This window comes from Gopherus evgoodei, chromosome 6 (assembly GCF_007399415.2).
Source record: "Gopherus evgoodei ecotype Sinaloan lineage chromosome 6, rGopEvg1_v1.p, whole genome shotgun sequence".
Taxonomy (NCBI): Eukaryota; Metazoa; Chordata; order Testudines; family Testudinidae; genus Gopherus; species Gopherus evgoodei.
Window position 1 is genome coordinate 45,749,773 of NC_044327.1, and position 24,255 is coordinate 45,774,027.

The 24,255-nt window shown below is 40.2% G+C and overlaps 1 protein-coding gene across 4 annotated transcripts in view; it reads left to right on the forward strand.

Annotated features, from left to right (window-relative positions):
- NTRK2 (neurotrophic receptor tyrosine kinase 2) overlaps nucleotides 1-24,255 on the forward strand; it is a 271,563-nt gene that overhangs the window by 64,606 nt on the left and 182,702 nt on the right. For all 4 annotated transcript variants that reach the window (XM_030566647.1, XM_030566648.1, XM_030566649.1 and 1 more), the window contains exons 9-11: nucleotides 567-599; nucleotides 7,683-7,783; nucleotides 9,315-9,414. In XM_030566647.1, coding sequence (XP_030422507.1) covers nucleotides 567-599; nucleotides 7,683-7,783; nucleotides 9,315-9,414 — 234 coding nt within the window. The remainder of the gene's footprint in view (nucleotides 1-566; nucleotides 600-7,682; nucleotides 7,784-9,314; nucleotides 9,415-24,255) is intronic.

Genomic DNA, 24,255 nt, shown 5'->3' on the forward strand with positions numbered 1-24,255 from the left:
CCATCACTTCATGCTGATTAATGGACGTTCTAGGCTTGAGAGTAAGATATGGAGAAAGTGACACTTCTGGAATCTTATTATATAGATTACAAGGCCAAATACACACTGGCCCGAGTCATTGCCACTCCCATTGAAGTTAACAGGCCAAATTCTGGTCCCGTTAATATCAACTACAGTTTTGCCATTGATTTTTTTCAATAGGAATGGTATATACTGCAGTTATTCCAGATTTACACCCATGTAACAGAGCAGAATCTGGCCCAGTTTGGAACCATAACTGTCTTTGCCAGAACTCAGTTAGTTTAGTCCTAGGTGTCGATCAGATCTTTCATATGAAGCTAATGTTGACATTTTCCATGTCTCTGAAAATAATTAAAAATGTAATTGAATAAAAAGCCTGTACAATGTATTTCGGTTATTTCAATTAGTGGACCATTGCTATCCAATAATATTAGCCTTAGCAATGATAAGCTTTTATCTCTGAATAGAATTCCTAAAAACTATTACTCTTCGTGCACATTTGCAAGATATTTACAAACCCTTTCTGTTCTCTTTTTCCTGTTCAGGTAGTGGCCCAATCCTGGATCCTGAACTTTATGGTATATATTTTGATTTTCTTTTTTTCAAAATGTACAAAAAAGAAATGACAAATTAAGTAACTCAAAAATGGAAAGAATGGACTGTTACACTTAATTAAAATTAAATATTATTTTAAGGTGAACCAAATGTTCTGTATTTTGATAGTTCTTTTCTGCCTTATATTATTTTAATATAAATGAATATAAATAGAGCTTTCTACTGCTCTCTCTCCTGCTGTTGGTTCAGACTAGGGGTACGTCTACACTACAGGATTATTCCGATTTTACATAAACCAGTTTTGTAAAACAGATTGTATACGGTCAAGTGCACGTGGCCACACAAAGCACAATAATTCGGCAGTGTGCATCCATGTACCAAGGCTAGTGTCAATTTCTGGAGCGTTGCATTGTGGGTAGCTATCCCGTAGCTATCCCATAGTTCCCGCAGTCGCCCCCGCCCATTGGAATTCTAGGTTGAGATCCCAATGCATGATGGTGCAAAAACGTGTCGCGGGTGATTCGGGGTAAATGTCGTCACTCATTCCTTCCTCCATGAAAGCAACGGCAGACAATCATTTCACGCTCTTTTTCCCTGGATTGCATTGGCAGACACCATAGCATGGCAACCATGGAGCCCGTTTTGCCTTTTATCACTGTCACCATATGTGTACTGGATGCCGCTGACAGAGGTGGTACTGCAGCGCTACACAGCGGCATTCATTTGCCTTTGCAAGGTAGTAGAGATGGTTACCAGTGGTTCTGTACCATCTGCTGTGCCATTGTAAATTGATGATGAGATGACGGTTATCAGTCATTCTGTACCGTCTGCTTCTGTCATGGGTGCTCCTGGCTGACCTTCGCTGAGGTTGGCCGGGGGCGCAAAGACAAAAATGTCCTTTATGTTGTATCTAAAAATAGAGTCAGTCTTGCCTAGAATATGGGGCAAGTGTACTAGAGAACCAGTGTACCAGAGAGCACAGCCGCTCCGTGTCAGATCCCACAGAAATGATGAGCTGCATGCCATTCTAGGGGGTGTTCCTGCAACAACCTCACCCGTTGCTTCCCTCCTTCCCCAACCCTTCTGGGCTACCGTTGCAGAGTCCCCCCATTTGTGTGATGAAGTAATAAAGAATGCAGGAATAAGAAACACTGACTTGTTAGTGAGATAAAATGAGGGGGAGGCAGCCTTCAGCTGCTATGATAGTCCAGGCAGTACAGAATCTTTTCTTTAGACATGAAAGGCGGGGCGCTGATGGAGTTCAGCCCCCAGTTGCTATGATGCGGACGATTACCAGCCGTTCTGTACCATCTGCTGGGAATAACCAGGAGTCATATTTTTACCCAGGCGCCCCCAGCCGACCTCACCTGAGGCCAGCCAGGAGCACTCACAGGATGATGACGAGGACAACTACCAGTCCTACTGCACTGTACCGTCTACCACCGGGGAAGGGAGGGGAGAGGATGCTGCTGTTCAGTGCCCCAGCACCGCGTCTACCAGTAGCATGCAGTAGACATACGGTGACACTGAAAAAAGTCAAGAAACTTGTTTTTCCCCTTTCAAGGAGGGGAGGGAGAGTAAATTGACGAGATATACCCTGAACCACCCTGGATAATGTGTTTGACCCTACAGGCATTGGGAGCTCAGCCAAGAATGCAAATGCTTTTCGGAGACTGCGGGGACTGTGAGATAGCTGGAGTCCTGAGTCCCCTCTCCCTTCCTCCATGAGTGTCCATTTGATTCTTTGGCTTTCCGTTACGCTTGTCACACAGCACTGTGCTGTGGACTCTGTATCATAGCCTGGAGATTTTTTTTCAAATGCTTTGGCATTTCGTCTTCTGTAACGGAGCTCTGATAGAACAGATTTGTCTCCTCATACAGCGATCAGATCCAGTATCTCCCGTACAGTCCATGCTGGAGCTCTTTTTGGATTTGGGACTGCATCGCCACCCATGCTGATCATAGCTCCACGCTGGGCAAACAGGAAATGCAATTCAAAAGTTCATGGGGCTTTTCCTGTCTACCTGGCCAGTGCATCCGAGTTCAGATTGCTTTCCAGAGCGGTCACTGTGGTGCACTGTGGGATACCGCCTGGAGACCAATACCGTCGATTTGTGGCCACACTAACCCTAATCCGATATGGTAATACTGATTTCAGCGCTACTTCTCTCGTCGGGGAGGAGTACAGAAACCGGTTTAAAGAGCCCTTTATATCGATATAAAGGGCCTTGTTGTGTGGACGGGTGCAGCGTTAAATCGGTTTAACGCTGCTAAAATCGGTATAAACGCATAGTGTAGGCCTAGGAGAAATATAAATGGTTGTAAATATCCCCAAATGGAAGATTAGAGCTATTGGTGGCCCGACTCTTGTGATCCTTTCAAAGTTCTATCTTTGGGGGGCGACTGAGTTCATTATCTTTTCTCCTGTAAGTTAACATTTTGATGATTCAATGTTTATAAAAAGCATGTTTTACCACCTATAGAGAAGCCTATGCTATATCTCAGAGAGAGGAAAATTCCCAGTGAAAAATGAGGTTGGCACAAGTGAGTGCCCCTATAGCTTGTTTTTTTTTCCCCCTCTTCCTTTTTACACCTTTTCTCTGTCTGTCTGTATTGGTTTTTCATTCCACTTCTCTGCTCATTTTCACCCTACTTTTACTCCCCTCCCACTCCCCTTTTGTCTAGTCTCTCTTGTATAGTCAGAAATTGCACCTGCTAACATCTGAGTGAAGGTAATGCTTTTAACCCAGAGTATTTTAGTTGGCGCTGATTTAGGCAAAATGTGTTAGCCTCTCCCTGATGAAGACCCAGTTTGTACCGTAACAGCAGAGCAGTTTGTAAAGCTGCAGTTATTTTCTAATGTCTCTGGGCTGTCCATCATGGATTAGAGACAATTTTTTTTTAAAAATAATGAATTGACAATCAGTATGACTTAGGTGCTGTTGAAAACTTTATCCAAGCTTAATAAAGTATTGCCTTATCCCAGGTTACAGGATTTCTTTTTAACCTGATAGTAATATGTTTTTTGGCCTCTTCTGATATGGCTGGCCAAACTATTACAAGATGAACCAACAACAGTTACATGTAGCCCTTGTGAAGTTGAATTGTGTTGGCGTTGGGGCTTAACCTTCTACAATTAAGTTGTAAAAAATACCAAAAGGAGGAGATGAATCTTGTTTTAACACAAAGAATTTGAGGACCAAAAATTGGGAGAAAAATCTGCGAAACAGTTGGCTACTTTTATATAATCCTGTTGTTGTATTTGAGTAAGTGTGAAAGTCTATCTTCAGCAGTGCTTTCAAACTACCCTTTATGGTCTAGGCAGGGTTGGATCTTGCTCAGTATATGGTTATTTGGATGAAATAGCCCATAATTTAAGTTTCCTTAAGCTGATCTAAATTGTATTGCTTTGATTCCATTCCATTCCATGTAATTAAACTTTAGCAAATGTGCAATTGGGGCATCAAATTGTCTAAGTGGTTTGGAAATATTAAAGCATAGTTTCCCCTCCCTTTTTTTCCCAAGGAGGGACAAATGTGTTTTTGTTTTTTTGGGGGATAATATGTACTTTGCTTTTGATCTTTATAATTCTCTGATGACCCCATTGTGCAGAAGTATTCAAGCACATGCATAACTTGATGCATGTGAGCAGTCCCATTAACTTCAGTAAGGACTACTGACATTCTTACAGTTATACATGTGTTTCAGTATCTTGTTGAAGAGCCTGCAAGTTCTAGTCCGACACAAACAATATTATTCTGATATTTCCATTGTTCCCCTTTTTACGTTATTGTCCTTAGACCATTTTTCAGTAACTAAGAGATACTAACTGTTAATTCTTGCTTTCTTTGAGACTCTTTGCAGTTTAAATGGTTTGTCTTAATTATTTCAAGTTCATAGGTTCACTTAGTGGGATGAGCTATTGAGAGAGATGAAAGTGAGCTGACTGGAGATACTGTATAATTAGTTTTTGGGAGAGTCACTAGTAGAAGTGCTTTAACATGGAAATGACTTTGGGATTAGTTTCTGCTCTATAGTGAAAACAAGAATAAGTTTATCATCAAAGAACAAACATTCAGGTAAAACAAGAATATTGGGAACAAGTGGCAACATATAAAACAAAATCATAACTTGCTCTTTGGATCCTAAACGAACAAGTTACCCACTTGTCTAAAGAAGCTTATCTCACTCAAAGTTCTTGCTAGTGTTTTCAGCAAAGTCTGGAGGAGATCCCACTCTTATGAAGTAAATTCGCTGTCCATTTACTTCCGAGGTGAGGGATGACTAGGCATATCTTTTGTCCCCCCAAATATACTCAAGCAAACCTTTGATGTGCACCTCTAGACAGGGTCTCTTCCCTCACTGCTGGGCTATTTTTCTCTTCTTAGTTTCCTTCTGAAATCTCTGCCAGCTCTTTGTTAGCATTTGACTTAGAATGCTAATGGTTGCCCCTGCTTACATATAAACAGATAGCTGGATAAACATCTCTTGTCTGACAATCTGTTTTCACTTTTGTTGGTTGCATACCGTTTGAACATAATTTTTTGGTATATATGCATAACTCTTTATATAGTGTCTGTACAAACATGTCACAATTATATTGATGACCAGACAGGCTTTTTTTTTTTTTAATTAGAGGCCTCACATGACCCTCTTTACTAGACTGTAAATACCAGACTCAGAGGATAACAGGAATCCCCTATCTGCCCCTTTCCAGTTGGCACTAAGAGATTCCTGGGTCACAGTAGCACTAAAAGGAAAAAAGTTTGGACAAAAAGTCAGATTCTGAGAGCTTGCTCCTGCAAGGTACTAAACACCTCCTGTAAGTTTCTGAGTGCTGTTAACTCCTTCAGTGGATGACTGGGTACTCAGTGGCTCACAGGATTAGGCTCTTCAGGAGGGAATAAGCATATACTGACACTTGGATATATGATGGGGGAGAGAGAGACCACTATATGGGGATGATATTAAACTACAGATCAGTAAATGTAAATCTGAAAGCTAATAATAGGGATAGTTGAGCAAGATGCAAAAGAGACCTCTTAACCCTACTGAAATAACATGGAGTAGATGGGTTAATCAGGAGATGGGGAATGCAGGCAGGGCCAAGGTGTAATCTATGTAATATGAAGAATGCTATCCACTTGCCTTTCTCTACAGTTTGATGCCTGCTGCAAATTTGTGGCTATAGAGAAGAGCAGGGGGGAGGGGAATAAGGCAATATTATGATTGAAGTTTTAAATGTTAAAGTCAGGAAATTACAATGAGTCTCCTGAAAGCACTGTTAGTAGGCCCCTTTGCACACAGACTAGAGCTGGACTAAATCCTGGCCTTTGACCTATTCTAGTGCAGACTTAGGAGGGTCAGCTTGGTCTGGCTGGGCTGCTTTATACCAGTTTAACCAGATGTTGAGCTGATGACAAGGAGAGCCATGTAGATGCTACAAAGTCAAAGAACCCAGCTCCCTAATAATGGCCATATACGAGATGCAGAATGCTTTGCAGCAAGGAAGTGTGTGTGCAAGCGCACAGGCATGAAAACCAAAAGTGCCCATGCAGCATTTTGCCAGCGTTCCCAGCTAAGCCCTCCAAAATGGCACTGAGTGCCTGACGAAGATAAGTATATTAGAGTGCAGACCCTCCCCTCCCCTGTGGCAGTTTTGAGAACAGAAACAGCATTAATGATCCTACCCCACTTTCAAATTCCATGTACGGAATTTTGGCATTGAAATTTCTTCTGGATTTAACAAAGTATAAATAGGGGAAAAAATTGTGATTTTTTTTTTAACGTTTAAATAATCACACTAGAAGTACAATTCCAATAACTATACTGATTACATTAATTTGAATGTGTTTCTCTCTTTCCAACACACATGCACACGTTTTAGTATGTAATCCTAGAAATAAATGCAACTTTGCATTTTTTTTGTATTTAGTCCTTGTTATCTTGGAATAATGCTGGTGGAAAATCCTGCATTTGATAAATCCATTGTGCAGTTTTCAAATAACATCATCTTTGTTGGGCCAAACTCTTCTTTCAGTAGAGCTATTCTGGATTTATCCATTGGAACTAAGAGTAGGGTGTGGTCCATCATGTCTGAAGAAATTTAATTTAAGAAATGTCTGGCACGAAACCTTTTTTCAGGATTAAGTCAATGGCAAGTTAGCAATTTGGAACCAAAAATGTTCTTGAGTTATCCAAGCACACAGAATAATGTGTTTTAAATTTTTTTAACATGAGGGGATCTGTCCCTTCATACTTCGACAACTCAAAACTAGCTAAACGGGCTTTTGCCAAAATCTCAAGAATAAATTAAAGGATCTTTCTACACTGCAGTTAGGAGTGAGTCCCCGTCTTCACCCCTGGCCTGGATAGATTGACTTGCACTAGCTTGGCTCAAGCTAGTGTGCTAAAAATAGCAGGGTAGATGTGGTGGCAGCTCAGACTCTCAAGACCACTGAATGTGAGCTGGGGTTCTTATCTCAGTCTTTACTGGAGCTAGAACATCCTTACTGCTATTTTTAGCGTGATAGTTTGAGTCAAGCTAGCACAAGTCTGTTTATCTGGGCTGGGAGGCTCAATTTAATCTGTAATGTAGACATACCCCAGAAGTCCCCAAACTAATATATATAGGATTTTTTTTATTATATATATAAAATTTAAAAAAAATCCTCTTTGGACTTTGGCTGAGTATAAGGCTACAGCAGTTCAATCTTGAGGGCAGTCTTTTGTTTTTAGTCACAAGCACCCAGACCCAGGTTTATAGTAAAAGTCTGTCCTTAACTTTAACTCTAGCTTCTCTCGGTAGTATATGTTACAGTGTAGATCCATTCTCTGAAATTTTACATGAGAAATAAGCAATGGATTATTATATTTGAAAGGAAAATGCTATGTGTTAAGATATTGACAGGTTATATGTTGGTTAAAAAGCAAAGTCTAGAGCAAATGAAGTTTTTGGCTTTGTAGATCCCCGCACATAATGCTCAGCTGATAAAATAGAAACAATTAATCTCTTACAAGGAACTCAAGAGTTGCAAATGTTTCAAACATTGCAGTATTATAGTAACTGAAAGAATGATGGCAACCTTTCTCTCCCCCTCCCTAAGATTATGAAACCACGCCTAATGATATTGGGGACACCACGAACAACAGTAATCAAATCACTTCTACGGATGTTTCCAACAAAGAGAATGAAGATAGCATCACTGTAAGTATTGTTTCCTGGTTTCTGATCTTGGGAGACTTTCTGACTATAGAACTGATGAAGCTGTGATGAGACACTAACCTAACAGTGTACCCAAGCTGTTGCTAGAATTGTTCAAGATGCCCTTTCCAAAAAAAGGGGGGGGTGGGGAAAGAATGCATGATTTTTCATACTGAATAAAGTGGATACTTAATTTATATCACTTTTCTGATCAACTCTTAGAGATGATCTGTTGTGCAATGTTTTTGTTTTTCAGAGGACTTAAAATACAGTAATTTTATTTACAAAGTAAGAGATTTTCACATCCTTGAAATTCAAGGTAATTTGAAAGGCTCTCTCACTGGATTTATAAACCTGGTGGTCAACTGCTGCTCATAGTGAAGTCATGTTATAATGAAAAATCAAATTAGAATTCTGTGTATTGGCACCATTTTTCATAGGGTTGCTATTAAAAGATAACATGGAGATTTTTAGTAGAAACAGCTAATTCAGTGGGCCTGAATTCCCCACCTCCTTATCTCTGTGTAATTATTTATACCTGCACAAAGTGAATGTAAAGCACTGTCATTCTTACAGTTTAATGTTTAGTGTGAATTACTTCACAAGGTGGAAGGCAGTGGAGAATTGCGCCTTGTGCACGGATACATGATACATGAATGGGAGGGAAAATTGTAAGCTATGGAAGAGTAGAAAGTTGTGGGTGGGTGGGAGCTACAAACTAGATATTGCTTCAGTACATACAGTTTTTTTGTTTTTTGTTCTTTCAATTTAAAATATTCAGGAATACCTCAGGCAATAGAATTGAAGGAGGAAAGAAGTTCAGGATTAAAAATAAAAACTATTAACAGATATGAGCCAGTGGGCATGATCTCAAGTCCGTTTCCCCATTGTGTTACTGTCAGTTAGGGACATCAAGGCCCAAATTAGGAGCTGAAGTTCAGACCTATGGGTCTGGGGCAGCAAGTCTCCATGAGCATTACCTCACAGAGCCCCTTCCCTCCTCTACCCCCACACTATCCCTTGTGGGTTTTGTGCACAGCAGGGGCCATCTCATACCCTACACGAATCCTGAGGAATCTGTGAGAGGTCAGGGCCATCTGTGAAGAGGCTCTGTGCTGCACAGTGGCTTTGGTTCTGGTTTCCATGTCAGCGGCTATGCCACAGGGGTACACTGTGTCAAAGGTAGTTACACCTCACGCTGTATTATCTCTTCTCATAAAGCTCCATAGGGCTGCAGAGGTGGATGACATGCAGTCCTCTGACTCAGCCCCTCCTCTGACCAGCTAACTCAGTCTCCTCTCCCAGTGCCAGACCCATGAAGAGGCCTCTGCAGGATGTGGAATTGGCAGAGTCTGTGTTCTCGGCAGGGTGGGAGAGAGCCTACATAATGGTCCCCTCTGTGCTCTTAGATTTGACAATCTTTTTTTCCCTTTAAAAGAAAACTTTCCCTAGTTGGATTATTCTGAATAAATGTTCCTTTGAAGACAGTTCATCATCATGCAACAGATTGAACTGTTCTTGCTCTCTCTTTTAGGTGTATGTTGTGGTGGGGATTGCAGCATTAGTGTGCACTGGCCTAGTGATAATGCTCATTATTCTGAAGTTTGGAAGACACTCCAAGTTTGGGATGAAAGGTAAGAAGTGTTGTTTCTTATAAGTTTATCTTAGTTGTCATAGATCTGACCATCACACCCCACATGCCTCTGCTCCTGAAGTACCGATGATAGACTAGAAAGAGTGCCATCACATATCTGTCCACTTGAACAGTAGGCAAGGGATAAATACAGAAATAAAGGGCCTTGAACCAAACTCTGATCCAAACACATGGTTTAAGCACCTGGTCTCTGCTGGCCTGATTTTTTTTTTTTCATCTGAAGTCCGTTTGTAGTACCTTACTCTGCAAAACCAATGGGACTATTAATGAGGTAAGGTGTTACTCAATGTAGGATGGCAGAATCTGGCCCCTGAAAAAGGAAATTTACTCTGATGTGCATTGGATTATGAAAGCCACACTTGGTCATTCAAACTACAATTTTGGAAGCAGGTGTCTGGTAGAGCTGCAACAACTGGGGTACTGCTGCGAGAGCTGCACCATTGAGCTTACATTGCAGTACCACACCATAGGAAGCAGTACTTATTGAAATGGCAGTCAGCCCTGTCTGAGGGGTGATAAGAATGAAATTGTGAACCTTTCATTTTTGTTTAAACCTTCAGTACTACTCCCTCTGACCACTTCTGTAGGTGTTAGAGGAGATGTATTTATAAAAAGAACTTGTACGCTTGGTGAGGATAGGTGATCAGGGAGTATTTCACTATGGACCAAAGGGCGACCGTGTTTTGTTCTTAGGCTGAGGGTCTGTGGAGAAGGTGATAACTAATCCCTAAGGCCCCTCATCTCCCTTTATCTTTCCTGGGACCCCAAACCACACTGCCAATACATCCCATAAAATGATCCCATTAAAAACTCATTTGTGGTTTGTGGCTCTGACTGGGCCCTGAGACTGTGCCATTCAGATTTGTCTGATGTACTGTCAGCTCTGGGATTCTTGATGGAGACAATTCCTAGAGCAGCTGAGATTGAAATGGAGAAGAACTGTGGTCAGTGAAAAGCAGCAGACATGTGGCCTGAGATCCTACACCTCCTCCCCACATACATGCACACTATTCCCAGTCTTTGGAATCCTCAGGGGCCTTATTGGGGATTTGAAGTCTGAAGGACAAGGCTGTAAAGTTTCAAAGTGTAGAAAGAGTTATGTTAGACTGAAAAAAGGTTTGGAGTGTGTTTTTTTCTTTTATGCTGAAGCAACCTGGGTTGCATTAGGAAAGAACAAGAAAGCTGGAGCCAAATTGTAGGGCGGGATGGTAAGATCTCTGGCATTTGGATTCTAAAAGTGTCCTTAGAATAGCATGTTTATTATGTTACTATTTGTCCATACTAATATTTGAAGAAGTTCTTTACTAGCAAAGTTAATCTCCTGTCTGTTAGAGGTAAGAAAAGTTCATTTATTTTCAAAATTAGTCAATAAGTTACTAATCCTGTCAATCTGCACTATGGCATCAGTGCTTTTCTAGCTACAAACCTGCCTAGAGCATGTTTGTGTAAGGACTTCTTTCTTTGTGAGTCACTGAGTAAAATTTTGAAACTGCAGCAACTTCAACATGGAGTTTATTTTTATTTTGTGAATCGAAACAGTGAGCAAACCATAGCAAACAGTTTGGGATCTCAAGCTAAAATGCTCACTCCTTTGGGTACTCTCCCTCAAATGACTGTCCCTGGTAGGGACTTTTACTCTGAGGATTAATTTATTGTAAATAAATATCAATTGAGAGATTACACTTTGTAATCTTGAAATATTATAATTAACTGTAAACAAGCCCTTGAAGGTTTCCATCAGAAAAGGACCACATTCTTCAAAATAAAGATAGCCCTGAATTGATCCATATATCTTCCAGGTTTGAAGTTTGCATTCAGACCTGAATTTAGCAACTTTGGGTTTATCCTTAGCCCAAAGCTCCAGAGACACTTTTTCAAATTATTACTATTATCATCATTATTAGTTTGTGTTACAGTAGTGTTTAGAGGATCCATCAGGGATCAGGTCCTCAGTGTGCTAGATGCTGTACATGTACATAATACAAAAAAAGTCTCTGCAGCAGAAAGCTTGGGGTCTAAGCATATGGTGGGAGACAAGTGAAGATAGACTAGTTGTGGGCTTGGGGTGGGTAAGGAAGAAAGGTAACAGTGGAGAGATTATATTTTGTACAGTAAGCACTAGTCACAGCATACTGTATTAAAAAAATTTAAAGCTGTCACGTAAACAATAGGACCAAACCTGCTGCTCCTGAAATCAGGAGGTGGTTTGCCATTGGAATTGGGCCCCAAATGAGGAAAAGTCAAGTCACAATTGGTGCATTTTAATCCATGTTTTAGTTGGGCCAAGAGGAAATATTCAATTTTCTGTGGAAAATTTGTATTTAAACATTGCAAAATCATCTGTTCAAATGAATGTCTTCCCAAGTACTTCTGTGAGCATTTTGCATTCACTAGAGAGAACTTCCTGAATGACACAGGCCAGGGTTTACACAAAGGGTTTTTACTCCTTTTTCTTTTATCTTGAGGGAACACAATGCAAGCCCCTCAATCACTACGTCATTCAACATTCTCTCCACCCTTCCTCAAACAATAGTCCAGAAAAAAAGACGAAAAAACACCCCAAAAAAGGCATGTAGTTAATCTTGATAATGAGCAGAAAGGAGAAGTAAATGATTCTTTCCGATGTAGCTAGCATCTGCAAATGGGGAAAATATGTTCCTCCAAATGTCAGAGGTATGAGTCCAGTGTAAAACGGTGCATGGAGTATGGCAATATCTCCCTATGAGGAGTGAAATTCATGCCTTACTTGCAGTCATGGCACGTATCAGCAACATTTCCAGTACAACAGAATACCTACTCTGCTTAGGGCTAAAGTTTCCCTGGGTTTGTATGTGCAAGGATCATTCATATCCAACTCACTCTGTGCCCTGGCTTAGGGCTGGAGGCAGTCACAGGCAAGGAACCCAAGTACGCTGTGAGACTAGCACTCAAGGTGATGCTAGCCTGCTCATAAAGGGACAGAAAGGGGTGGGTTGGAGCTTTCCCCTGGTCCAGCAATGCTGGCCTCACCCAGGTGAGCACATGCTGAACACTTTCAAAGACTGGCATGGTGGTCACGTTCCTTCTGATCTCCTAGGTGTGATTGTGCCTGTCTGATGTACAGGGCTTCTGGGAACTTCCATGGGGCTAGCTTTCCCACCGAACGCTTCCTGTGCACCATAGCCAGTGGCTTAAAGCCACAATATATTGCTCGGTCTATATCTCTGTCAGCAGAGTTTTATACAATAACTTGTATTTGGGTTTCTCATTTGTTTTTACTTAACTGAGAGGAGATGGTGGACAGGAACATTTTGGTGTTCGTGCCATGCTGTTATTTTTCCAGATTACAGTAAAATAGCTCTATAGTAGATCTGAGAACCAAAAAAACCCTCTCAACCCTGTAAATGAAGTGAACTGTGGTTGAAGTTAGGAATTGTGTTGTGTCAAAGTACAGCTGCCAACTTTGGTCTTATTTCTCCTTCAAGTCGTGTCCTACCTCTTAGACTATAGGAAGGTACTGAGTCCTAACGTCCTGATGATTAACTTCGGAAATTAAAATATATGGCTGCTTGGCATTCGGTTCTTGAAGCTCACACAATATAATCAGCCAGATGTGAACATTCTTCTCTCCCCACTTCAACTATGAACTTTCATGTGTACTGTACTTACAATACTAAATGTGTAAATGCACTTATATCTGATAAAATCTTTCCTGTTGTAATAGCCATTTCTTTTGGTGATGGCTCTAAATGCGATCACCTTTGTCCTAGACTTCTGTACATTTTCTGAACATGGGGCTGAGACTTTTGGACACTCACACAGGGTTACAGTGTAGCTGAAGAAACTTGTTAATTTCTTGAATATATTTACTAGTAGGGTCATCAAGATTTGTGCATTGGTCTTGTGCAACTTCTCGGTTTGCATGCTTTCTGGAGAATGTGAAAATGCTTGTGGTGGGTGTGTGTCTGACTATATCCATCTTATAAAACTGGAAGAGTCCCTAGAACAGAGAGGACTGGAGTGAGTTCATGAGCCTTACTGAGGAGATTTATGGAAGAGTACTTCTGGCCTCCTTTCAGTCTACCTACACCATTGGAAAAGAAATACAAGTGAGGTGACCAGCTAGGAAAAAAACCCATTTTTAATTTTGCAATTGTTAATTAGTATCAACATGACACTGAGAGAATGGAAGAGGAGGAAGAAATCTGATGGAATTTGGTGATTAAAGCCTGGATATAGGCAAAAACTTGGAGGGTCACATTTGAAACAGCATAATTCACTTCAGAAATAGTTCAAAATATATGTCAATTTGAACCAAAATTAAGGGTTTTTTTGTACTGAATTTATATTTTTGTAGAGACAAGGAGGAGCTGTTATCAGTAAGAAACATGATGATAAGCCAAAGAGGTGTTCACATCGCAAAGACGATACTTGGGCTGCCTAATGCTCTTTGCATTTTGAGAACTCTGGGGAGGGGAAAAGATAATTAGACCCCAGTATTATGAGAATTGCTCTTTGATAAAGGCCAAACACAAATGGGACTTTTATTGGAACCAGAAAGAGGGTGAGGAGGGGAACCCTCTTAAGAAAACAATAAATAGATTCTGACAGAACTTGAGGGAAGCATTTGTGTGTTTAATTCCTTTGAGGCGAGGGATTTTTGTGTGTGTTTGAAGCTGCTGTCAGTGCTTTAAGATTTGTGCTATAATCTAAAGAAAAGGGAATAGACTGAGTCTGAAATTCCTATCGTACTTAAGCAGTGCCAGAAGAGTTCTCAAGTCTGAGCTTGGTAGCACACTCTCCAAAGGCTACTTTTACACCTCAGGGTACCTCATGGGTACAGGGAATGCATTTTTGAATGATTTTTACACTCTCATGAGAGTATGTATGGAAGTCTGCATCTCCAGTCTGAACACATAACAATATGCATCAATTTCATAAATAAGTCAATGACCTTTATATAAGAACTGATTCAATTTATCCATTTTTTAAATGCTAGACCTTCAAGCTCTTGCAAGTAGATTATAGTGGCTTCTGTATGTAAACATGTCATAAACAGGCTGCCAGAGTGTTATGTTTTTTCACTAGATTGACTACAAGTTAGCAGTCCAACAAGACCTCATATTTTGTGTGCCTGCCTGCATATAGGTAAAGAAAATGTTTTCTCTCATCTATTTCTTGGTGATTTTTTTCCTGAGTAACTTCACCAATCCTTCTATACAGACTTTGAGCCTTCTTTACAATTTTTGAAGTTTAAAAAAAAATCTTCTAAATGATATTACTGTCCACTGTCTTAAAAAACTTTCTTTCTTTTACCAGAGTATATTACTTTTGCTGACAAACTCTTGTTACATTTTGTACTTCAGCTTAAAGATAATACAGGAGAGCGTAGCTAGGAACTTGGCTTTGGTTGTGACATGTTTGGCATTTATCTTATGATATTTTAGTTTGAGTAAAAAATGCTGTAAACCATATGAATAAAAGAAGCCTTAAATCACCGATATTGTCATTCAGCACTTGTGATAACAGCTTCTCTGACACAATGTATCATCCATCCATTATAGTTAAGTCTTTAACCCTCATTTGCCCAGCTAATCATATTTATGACTTTAAATAATGGGGTGATTGGGCTGCTTTGTCATTCTATTCTGTATATGTGACAAATTATATGTAGGCTCTTTTTTGCACATTCCTGTGGAAAGAGCATTCATTGCCAGGAGGAGGGGTCTCCTACCCCTACTTGTCTGTGAGCAGAGAATGAAGCAGATGCTCACTGTGTTCTCCATTTGAATGAATATCACTTTACTGTGCATGGTGTTGGGAGGGGCACAGTCACAGCAGCGTGTGACTTCGTAATATCTTTATTTCAAAATAAAGTCTGTATCCTTTACTCTCGCTTGTGTTCTTGAGAGTTGAGAATGTGCTAAGTAAGTGGATTAAAGGACTGTTAGGGAAAAGAGGAGACATACAATTTATTTTTATTCTGCTCAATATTAATGCAACCCTGGATCAAGGAATTGTGCTTCCTATGAACTAAGGGAAGAATCTCAGGATTACAAGGGAAGTGCTGTACTCCATTTGATGCACAACTAAAAGCTTTATGTAATTCCTCTTTGGGAAAGAACTGTAATTTACAAAACATAATTAGGTTTTCAAGCTTTTTATGTATCTGTAACAAGCCTTCAGAGAGCCCATTATGGACACTTTCTGTCTCGTATGCCAAATAATTTAGAAGAACCATGCTCAAAATATGGGAATTAGAGGCAGGACAACTGGGTTCTTTTCCCAGGCCTGATACAGATTTGCTGTGCAACCTTCATTAAGTCACTTAAACTCTCCATCCCTGTTTTCACCTCTATGCTGTGGTGGTGGTAATGCTAACTATACCTGTTTTACAGGGGTGCTGTGAGAGTCAATTCCTTTAATATCTTTAAATTGCTTTAGTATTATTTATTTCTATGACTGTTAACTAAAATGTACCAGAGCAGATTTAAGTAAAGATGTTTGGTGGCAATGAGATTCGTACATAAGACTTAGGAAGAAATTTAGCATGCTCAAATCTGTGATATCCTGCCACTGTTTGAACTTACAAGACAGCATGCTGACACACTCTGTACCCCACAAAACACTATCTCTCCTCCCAGGTACACACAACACACTCCTCACACCCCTCATTTGAAAAGCACGCTGGGATAGCTACCACAACGCACTGTCTCCGTGGCATTGCAGGAGCTGCTAATGTGGCCATGCCACTATGCTTGCAGCTGACAGTGTGAAAACCCAGCAGTGTTTTCCGTGCTGCTGTCTCGAAGAGCTGGTTTAACTCCCAGCGCTCCACATCTGCAAGTGTAGCTATAGCCAAAATGCAGCTAGATGAAGAAAGTAATGAAGTGCAGGTTCCCAATTCCCACCCCTCTGTGCCCTCTTTAGGGTAGACCGTGCCCTCAGAGCTGCAGGGGAGGAAGAGTCCTAGTGCAGCTCTATTGCTCAGTGGCACAATTGTTGGCCTGCTCTTATACAGGTCATGCAACTGAGAAAGGGTCCTTGCTCCCTCTGACTCTAGCACACCCACTTAAGAGCCAGCTACAAACTGGTTCCTAAGGAATTACAGAAAAAGCAGGGGAAGGATAAAAAGATGTGATGGAAGGCAATGCGGAAGACAGAAGAGATTACAGCTCAGAATTAAACATTACAGTAAAATCAGCCATAGTGAGAACAGGTACTATAGGGGAAAAATGGAATGTAGGAAGCAAATGGGGAAAGAGAAAAGAAGAAATGCAAAGGAAACTAAGTCACTATATAGTCTGTAAATCCATGTTGTACCCACATCTTGAATACTGCATTCAGTTATGGTCACGCCATCTCAAAATAGATATATTAGAATTGGAAAAGATACAGAGAAGGACAGCAAAAATGATTAGGGATTTGGCACAGCTTCCGTACAAGGAGAGATTAAAAAGCTGGGACGGGTCATCTTAGATGGGTCGGGGTGGATATGAACAAGGTCTATAAAATCATGAATGGTGCGGAAAAAGAGAATAAAGAAGTGTTACTTACCCCCTCATGTAACACAAGAATCAGGGCTCTCCCAATGATGTTCATAGGCAGCAAGTTTAAAACAAACAAAAAGAAGTGCTTCTTCGCACAACACACAGCCTGTAGAACTCAGCACCAGAGGATGTTGTGAAGGCCAAAAGTAGAACTGGATTCAAAAAATAGTTGGGTAAGTTCATGGAGGATAAATCCACCAATGGCTGTTAGGTAAGACAGTTAGGAATACAACTCCATGCTCTGGGTGTTCCTAAGGTTCTGAGTGCCAGAAGCTAAGACTGGATGATGGGGGGTGGATCATTGACATTTACCTGTTGTGCTCATTCCCTCTGAAGTGTCTGGCACAGGCCACCATCAGAGACAGGATACTGGGCTAGATAGACCATTGGTCTGACTCAGTATGACTATTCTTACGGTCTTAAGTTAATTTTTTGAAAAAGGCTCCAATTCTCCTGTGTATTTAAATGTGCGTTGTTGCAAAGAAGACATAAACCCAGCAGATCTAGCCCCTTGAGGTTTCCCTTGTAGAAAGGACAGCCTTGAAAGGCACTGAGAAACCATAGCAGCTCCTTTGCAATACCCCTCCAAAACACTGCTGAAGATTGTATGGCTGGTTGAAATGGACTGTGGCCTCAATGTCATTAAACCATCACGATCCCCAGCTAGTAGAATGGTCCTTGTGGGCTGTTGGCAGCAGGTGCAGTTTACAGCAGCTTTGAAATTGTACTTGGGAACTGGCCCAGCACTGATTGGCCTCAGATTCAGGGGAGGTCCCAGGTGTGGCTTAAAATCACCTTTACATCCCTTTCCCCTTTTCTGAGCTGTGCCAAGTGCTCTTTAGGTGCAGAAACTGGGCCTAATTATATAGAGTTTAATGCCAAAAGGTTACACTAAAATGCATGTTGTTTGAAGATTGTTAAATCTTTCACAAAAAATCACTTCAGAAATATATACTAGACACTGTTGAATAGTCTCAGTGGGGACCACACGTTTGTGCTTCTCAAGATATTGCTCTGCTGCTTTTACAATACCTGCCTGTGTGGCCTGGATTTTTCCCTTCTTGTTCCTCAGTTGTTATCCCACTTTTAATGACAGATATCTATTCTGTCTGTGTACTGATTGATTGAATTGTCCTAATTTCTCTGTCAAACTTTGAGCAGGTCAACTTCTTTCATGGTTTCTGAGCCTGGGAATCCTGTGTTCTTAGTCTGGATTCTGGAAAATGAGATTAGATTGGTGCATAAAGTTCTGTAATGCCTGGCCATATCGGATACTTATCAATTCCTTCACCAGAAGACCACAATCTAATTATGGTGAAGTACCCTTTTTGTTGTGGCTGTGTAAAAGCATTCAGTATTGAATTTCACATCACTAGGAAATAGTCACCTTGGACTCGGAGATTAACTTTTATACATCACTCTGTAAAATGCACATGATTATCTCTTTAAAGCTGCTTGGTGCCATTGTAATTCCATTGACTTCACTGGAACTAGTCCTGATTATAATAGTGAGAGTGAAATCAGAGGAAAGTTGCACTGATTTAAATTTACTTCAAACTAATGGTGTGTGAATCTCAGAAGTTCAGAGATTGAATTTGGATTTTAAAAAGAAAGTTTAGATGCTTTTTTGAACTTTACCTGAACTATCCACACTTCTTGGGCAATGTTGATCTGGAGCTGTCATGGGAATAGGTTTTATTAGCAAGAGTTTCAACACTCTTTGCTTCTGGCTGGTCTGGAAATGCTCCCATTCTCATATTTCAACTCCTGACACAGGAAGTTGGGATAGAACTCAAATAATGGATTTTCTTGCAAGATTTCTGGTAATTCCTGTTTCTGAATGAGCAAGAAATATTGCACAACAATCAATGTTGAAATATTCACCAATTCTGTAGCTATCTTGGATGGAACTGGGAAGTACAAAAATTAAATTTATTTCACAGAAATTAAAAATAATGAAGGAAAAAGGTAACCATACTTGAGCCTCCAAAAATGTTCAGTTTGGGTTTGGTTTCAATTCTAGGAAAAGGTTCAAATAAGATTTTATCTGAATTTACTAGACTCTTCCAGATCTCAGACACACAAATTGACATGTATTTTCCACCGTTAGTGATCAATATGACTGGGACAGCCTTGGCATTTGACTAAGTGCCATCATATCTCCAGAAGAGACATCAATATGGCATTCAATGATTATGCTGAAAATAGCGCTGATTATTAATTTTGGGAAAATAGTGGAAACCCTAAGTATTGAAAACAAAAACAGAATTAGTTTCTTAGGCTGATGACACCAGAGTGGGTCCAAGAAGGGCCCGCATGCTAATTGATGTCTTCAGATGGAGCTTAAGAAATACATAAGGTTATATGCTGGACTTATAAATTAGAATGAGTTTCAGCTTTGTAATTACATAGTTTGAAGCTGGAAACAAGTAATAAAGACCTGCCGGGGCTGAGTGTGTGTGTGAAAGAGCATGCGAGAGAGCCCCTTATTTCCCTCTTTCACAAGGAGTGCAGGCATTTCATGAATCCAGATCCACTGCTATGGCCCCTGTCTCCTACTGGATCAGTAGACAAAGCTAGTCTTATGTGGGTGGCTGAGCACAGGCCACACCTGTCAGTGACACAGTAACTGTGCTCTGCCTGTCTTTCTGCCACCACTGGAGTGGTGCATCTCTGCATTGCCTCTTCTCTCAGACTGCACACAATTCAGCCCTTCACATTTACTGACCTTTAAAAACTATACCCAAATTCTGTCTTGAGCTGCAATCAGGCAGCCCTGACATTGATGTCTCTTTGGCCCATATGCTGGATTAATGTGCTGTAAATCATTCAGCTGTTGCTGACATAAAATAACTGTTGCTGAGAGAGGTGGGGTGAAATGAAGACACAGAGCTCTGTGACCTCAGGAAAGAGCATGGTGGCCTCACCTCTGAATTTATTTTTCAGAAAACTTTGTGCCACTACCAATCTACCTCTGTCTCTTTGGCCGCCCACTCTGTCTGGCCTGCATATATCTCATGCTTTCATTTTTGCTTTTATTTTTCATGCAGTTTTCTCCCAGCCTCTCTTCTTTCTGTTCCTTGCCCCTTTCTGTCTTATTAAATGCTGCTCACTTTACTGATTTCTGAAACAAGAGAGGAATGATGCCTCCACTATGGAACTGAGAAGCTGATATAGGAAAATGAGATCAAATTTTATTTCTTTCTGAGACTGATTAATTAAAAGAAAAAGGAAGTGGAATGGGGAAAGAGGAATAATGATGGGGTGTTTGTGGGGAATCACCTTATGCTGTTCTGTTCAAGTTATTTGGCACTCTTAGAAAAACATAAAGTTATAATGAAATAAAGTGGGCAAAGTAACTACTGAGAGAAGTCTTATTTCTTCTGGGTTATTTTTACTCTTAATGTCAAAGGTTAATGCCACTGTTATTTCTTCAACTGTCTGGCTTAGCTGAATGCCCTGGGGCATAATATGCAGTAAGGAAAGCTATGTAAGAAGTGTTTTTAAAATGTCAGAGAAATATCCTTCATGTCCTCCACAGATTACCAAATACTTTCCCTGAAGCTTTAATTAGCATTTGCACTGTGGACAGCTAGACAGGCTGTGTCTTCCCCATGCTCTAAATGGTCAGTTGGCAAAATGGAAAATAGGGATGGTATGCATGAGAATTCAGAGATGCAGCTGTTACATTTTCATGCCCACAGGGCATTGTGTGCTGTGCACAATGAGGAAGGAGGAAGTGGCTCAGTGGTTAGGGAACTAGCCTGAGACTCGAGAGAATTGGGTCTAGTTCTGTGCATTACCATAGACTTGCAGTGTGCTCTTGGACAAGTTCGTTTCTCTTTCTGTGTCTCAGTTCCCCCACCTATAAAATGAGAACAATAGTACTTCCCTACCTCACAAGAGTTTTAGTAGGATAAACTCGTTACAGACTGTGATATGCTCAGATACTATGGTAACACAAGCCACACAAGTACCTAAGGTATGCAAGCCCACAAATAATTATAATTCTGCCTCACTATGCAGCTATTGTATGAACTGTCACTAGCCCTTAAATCTGAGGCTAAAAGACCTTGACTTCTGTGTATTAATGCTAAATATTAACCTCCTCCTTTGTAAATGCACATTAGGTAGCTACATACTGTAAAAGAGAGGTGGGATCCTGTTTATATTATAAAAAGCATAAAATAGACATGCTTCTTTCTTTAATAAGAAAGAACTGGATACTGTAATATCCAGTAATATAGCTAGTCCCAAATGTGGAAGTGGAAATATTGTGTGTAATGATATAGTATATTTAGGTCTTGTGGGACCTGTGAATGTAGCACATTCACAACACGCTTTAGGAATGTCTGTGCATATATTTCTAACATTCACTTGCTGCCCCCAGATATTTAACAATGCCCCTACACGCAGCACACACAGAGACCAATGGACCTTTTAGAACACATCAGAAATTTACCTTCAGCTGTGGATAGTGGATATTGTCATTTTAATTAAAATAATAAAAAAAAGAACTCATTGAGTTAATGGCGATTGAGTGCTCCCAGGAGTAACTGAGGACTAATCAAACACTAGAACTGGTGTGTGGTTGGAGTGTTTCTTAGAAAGGACTACTGGCCTGAGCCCATCCATGTTTGTGTGCTATTTTCTGTTTTCAAAAGTTGACATCTCTGATTTGTGATGTTGCTGCAAAATATGGTTCAAAAGGAAAATAAAACAAAAACATATTTATTTTTATTTATTGCTTTTGCCTGGAGTCTGGTATTTGTGCTTCCCCAGTTAATGTTTTAGCAGGTGGAGCTAACTACCTAAAATACCACTGCATCTGCATGACATGCGTCCGATGAAGCTGGTATTCACCCATGAAAGCTCATGCTCCAATACGTCTATTAGTCTATAAGGTGCCATAGGACTCTTTGCTGCTTTTGCAGATCCAGACTAACATGGCTACCCCTCCTAATACTAAAATACCACTACTACTTTTGCACTTATCAGTGTGTATATTTCAGTAGCTATTTTTCCATTAGCCTTGTAAAAGAGCATTAAATGTGTATTTCAGACCTAGTACATCTGTATAATATCACAACAGTCTTACAGAAATGTTTCTTTTTCCAGGTTAAAATCTGCCCAAAGCTAACTTCCCCTCCATCCCTTCCCCTAACTGCTAAAGCACCACTTTATCAGTCTTCACTTTTTACTGTGACATGTGGGAAAATATGCCAAAAGCAGCACCTCATTTCAAAAGTCAGATCCAGTGGTTCATTTACTGACCTGCTCTTAGGCTGTAGTTACTTATAGGCTAAACTAAAGCACCCATTATATATCTTAGCTGGCAGTAGTTTGCAAGTACAGGACTTCTGTCCAGTGCTAGACTCCTGAGGATTTCTTGTGACTTCTTGCAGCTCTGAATCACTGTAAAGTAAAATTCTTCATACACTACATTTTTTGTTGTTTTCTATATTTCGAATAGTCATTCCTATTTTTTCTCCTATAAAGGGGTTTTTCCCAGTGCACCCATTTCCCCTGTGTTATTATTTATATTATTACATGAAAGCATCAGGGACCATTCAAGAGCAGGGCCCCATTGTGCTAGGTTTTTTATAAATGCACAGTGAGAGAGAGAACCCCAAAGAGCTTGCAATCTAAGTACATCTGACAGATGAAAGATGGGAGGGGAAACAGAGGCACAATAAAGCAAAGTAACTTACCCAAGATCACCCAGCCAGTTAGTGGCAGCACTTGGAATAGAACCTACATCTCCTGGCTCCCAGTCCAGCGCTTTACACAGTAGAGAATGCAGCCTCCCAATTTCCCTCATTACTATACTTCACATATCTTTGGCTAAGATTCTTTTGACACCATGGTGTTATGTTCTCGTTAATACTGTCATTTTGCTGTAGTGTGCTGTGTGCAGTTTTTCTGTTTTCGTTTGCTTTATCTCAGTGTTCTGTAAGTTCCTTATTTTTTTACACCAATAAAATATTTTTTGCCAAAAAGCCAAAGCATAGGTACCTCCAGTATTTTTTTTTATCTCTCAGTGGCTATTGTGGCTGGTTAGTATACAGCTTTGCAAATTCCTTCATGCAGTGAGACATCACTCTCTCATAAGAGTGACCTTTTTATGACTCTTTTTTAAAAAGCATGTATTTACTCTCTTCCAAGCGTAGTAAAATGCAACAAAGTTATGGCAGTTTCTACAGTAACGACTCCCTAAACATTTCAGTTAAAAAGTCTGCAGTGCCTACACCTCTCATTTATTCCAGCTGTACACTAGAATAACTTCTATTGGCTTTCAGTTTGCACTGGTATAAGTGAGAGTCAACTGACATTTCTTGATGGTATTGATGTGTGTAAAGAGGCCTTACTGTAAATAAGACTCAAGCTCTGTGAGCATATTGATGGCGGGTTAACCTTTTTTGTGGAGAGGTGGTATAGATTCCTTATACAGTAGACAAAGCCATTGTGGTTGGTTATGTCATCTTCCATATCCATCTATGAGATTGTTTATATAGTATCAGCATAACACAGGAAATTAAACCCTTTCCTCCACCTAAATCTGAGTCTTGGTCTTTTAACTCAACATTGTGCCAAGAACACACATGGTTCTGGATGAGAAAGGTATAATAGAATGGTGCATGATCTTAAATAGCTTACTGGCTGAAATACTTGCAGTGATTTAGAGCATTGAATTTTGCACTTGTATCTGAATGTGTCTGTTTACATGTGCAAAAATCCATCTTTATTGCTCTGAATCAGCAAAGTCTGGGCTGTTGACTTAATGGGGCTTTTCAGGTACTTAAAGTTAGGCGTATTTACGTTACATTTGGGCACCACTCTCAAGAATGATGTAAATGCATTGGAGAGAGTTCCAAGGAGAGCAACAAAAATTACAAGAGTTTTGTAAAAATATGACCTATAAAAAAAGCTCGAAGTGAATTGGGCATGTTTAATTTTGACAAGAGAAAGCTGGTAGCGGTATAAGTCTTCAAATACATAAAAGGCTGTAATAAAGATGATTGTGATCTCTTGTTCTCCATGTAGACTGAGGGAGTTTTAAGTTGGATTTTAGGAAAAACTTTTAAATTGTAAAGCTACTTAGGGACTGGAAGAGGTTAGCAAGGGAGGTTGTGGAATCCCCCATCGCTGGAAGTTTTTAAGAACAGGATTGACGAACACCTTCAGGGATGGTCTAGGTGTACTTAATCCGGCCTCATTTCTATGATTCTTTGATTATTCAGATATATTCTTGTTCCTCCAGTGTGTTCATACTTTAATATTTTATACAGCAA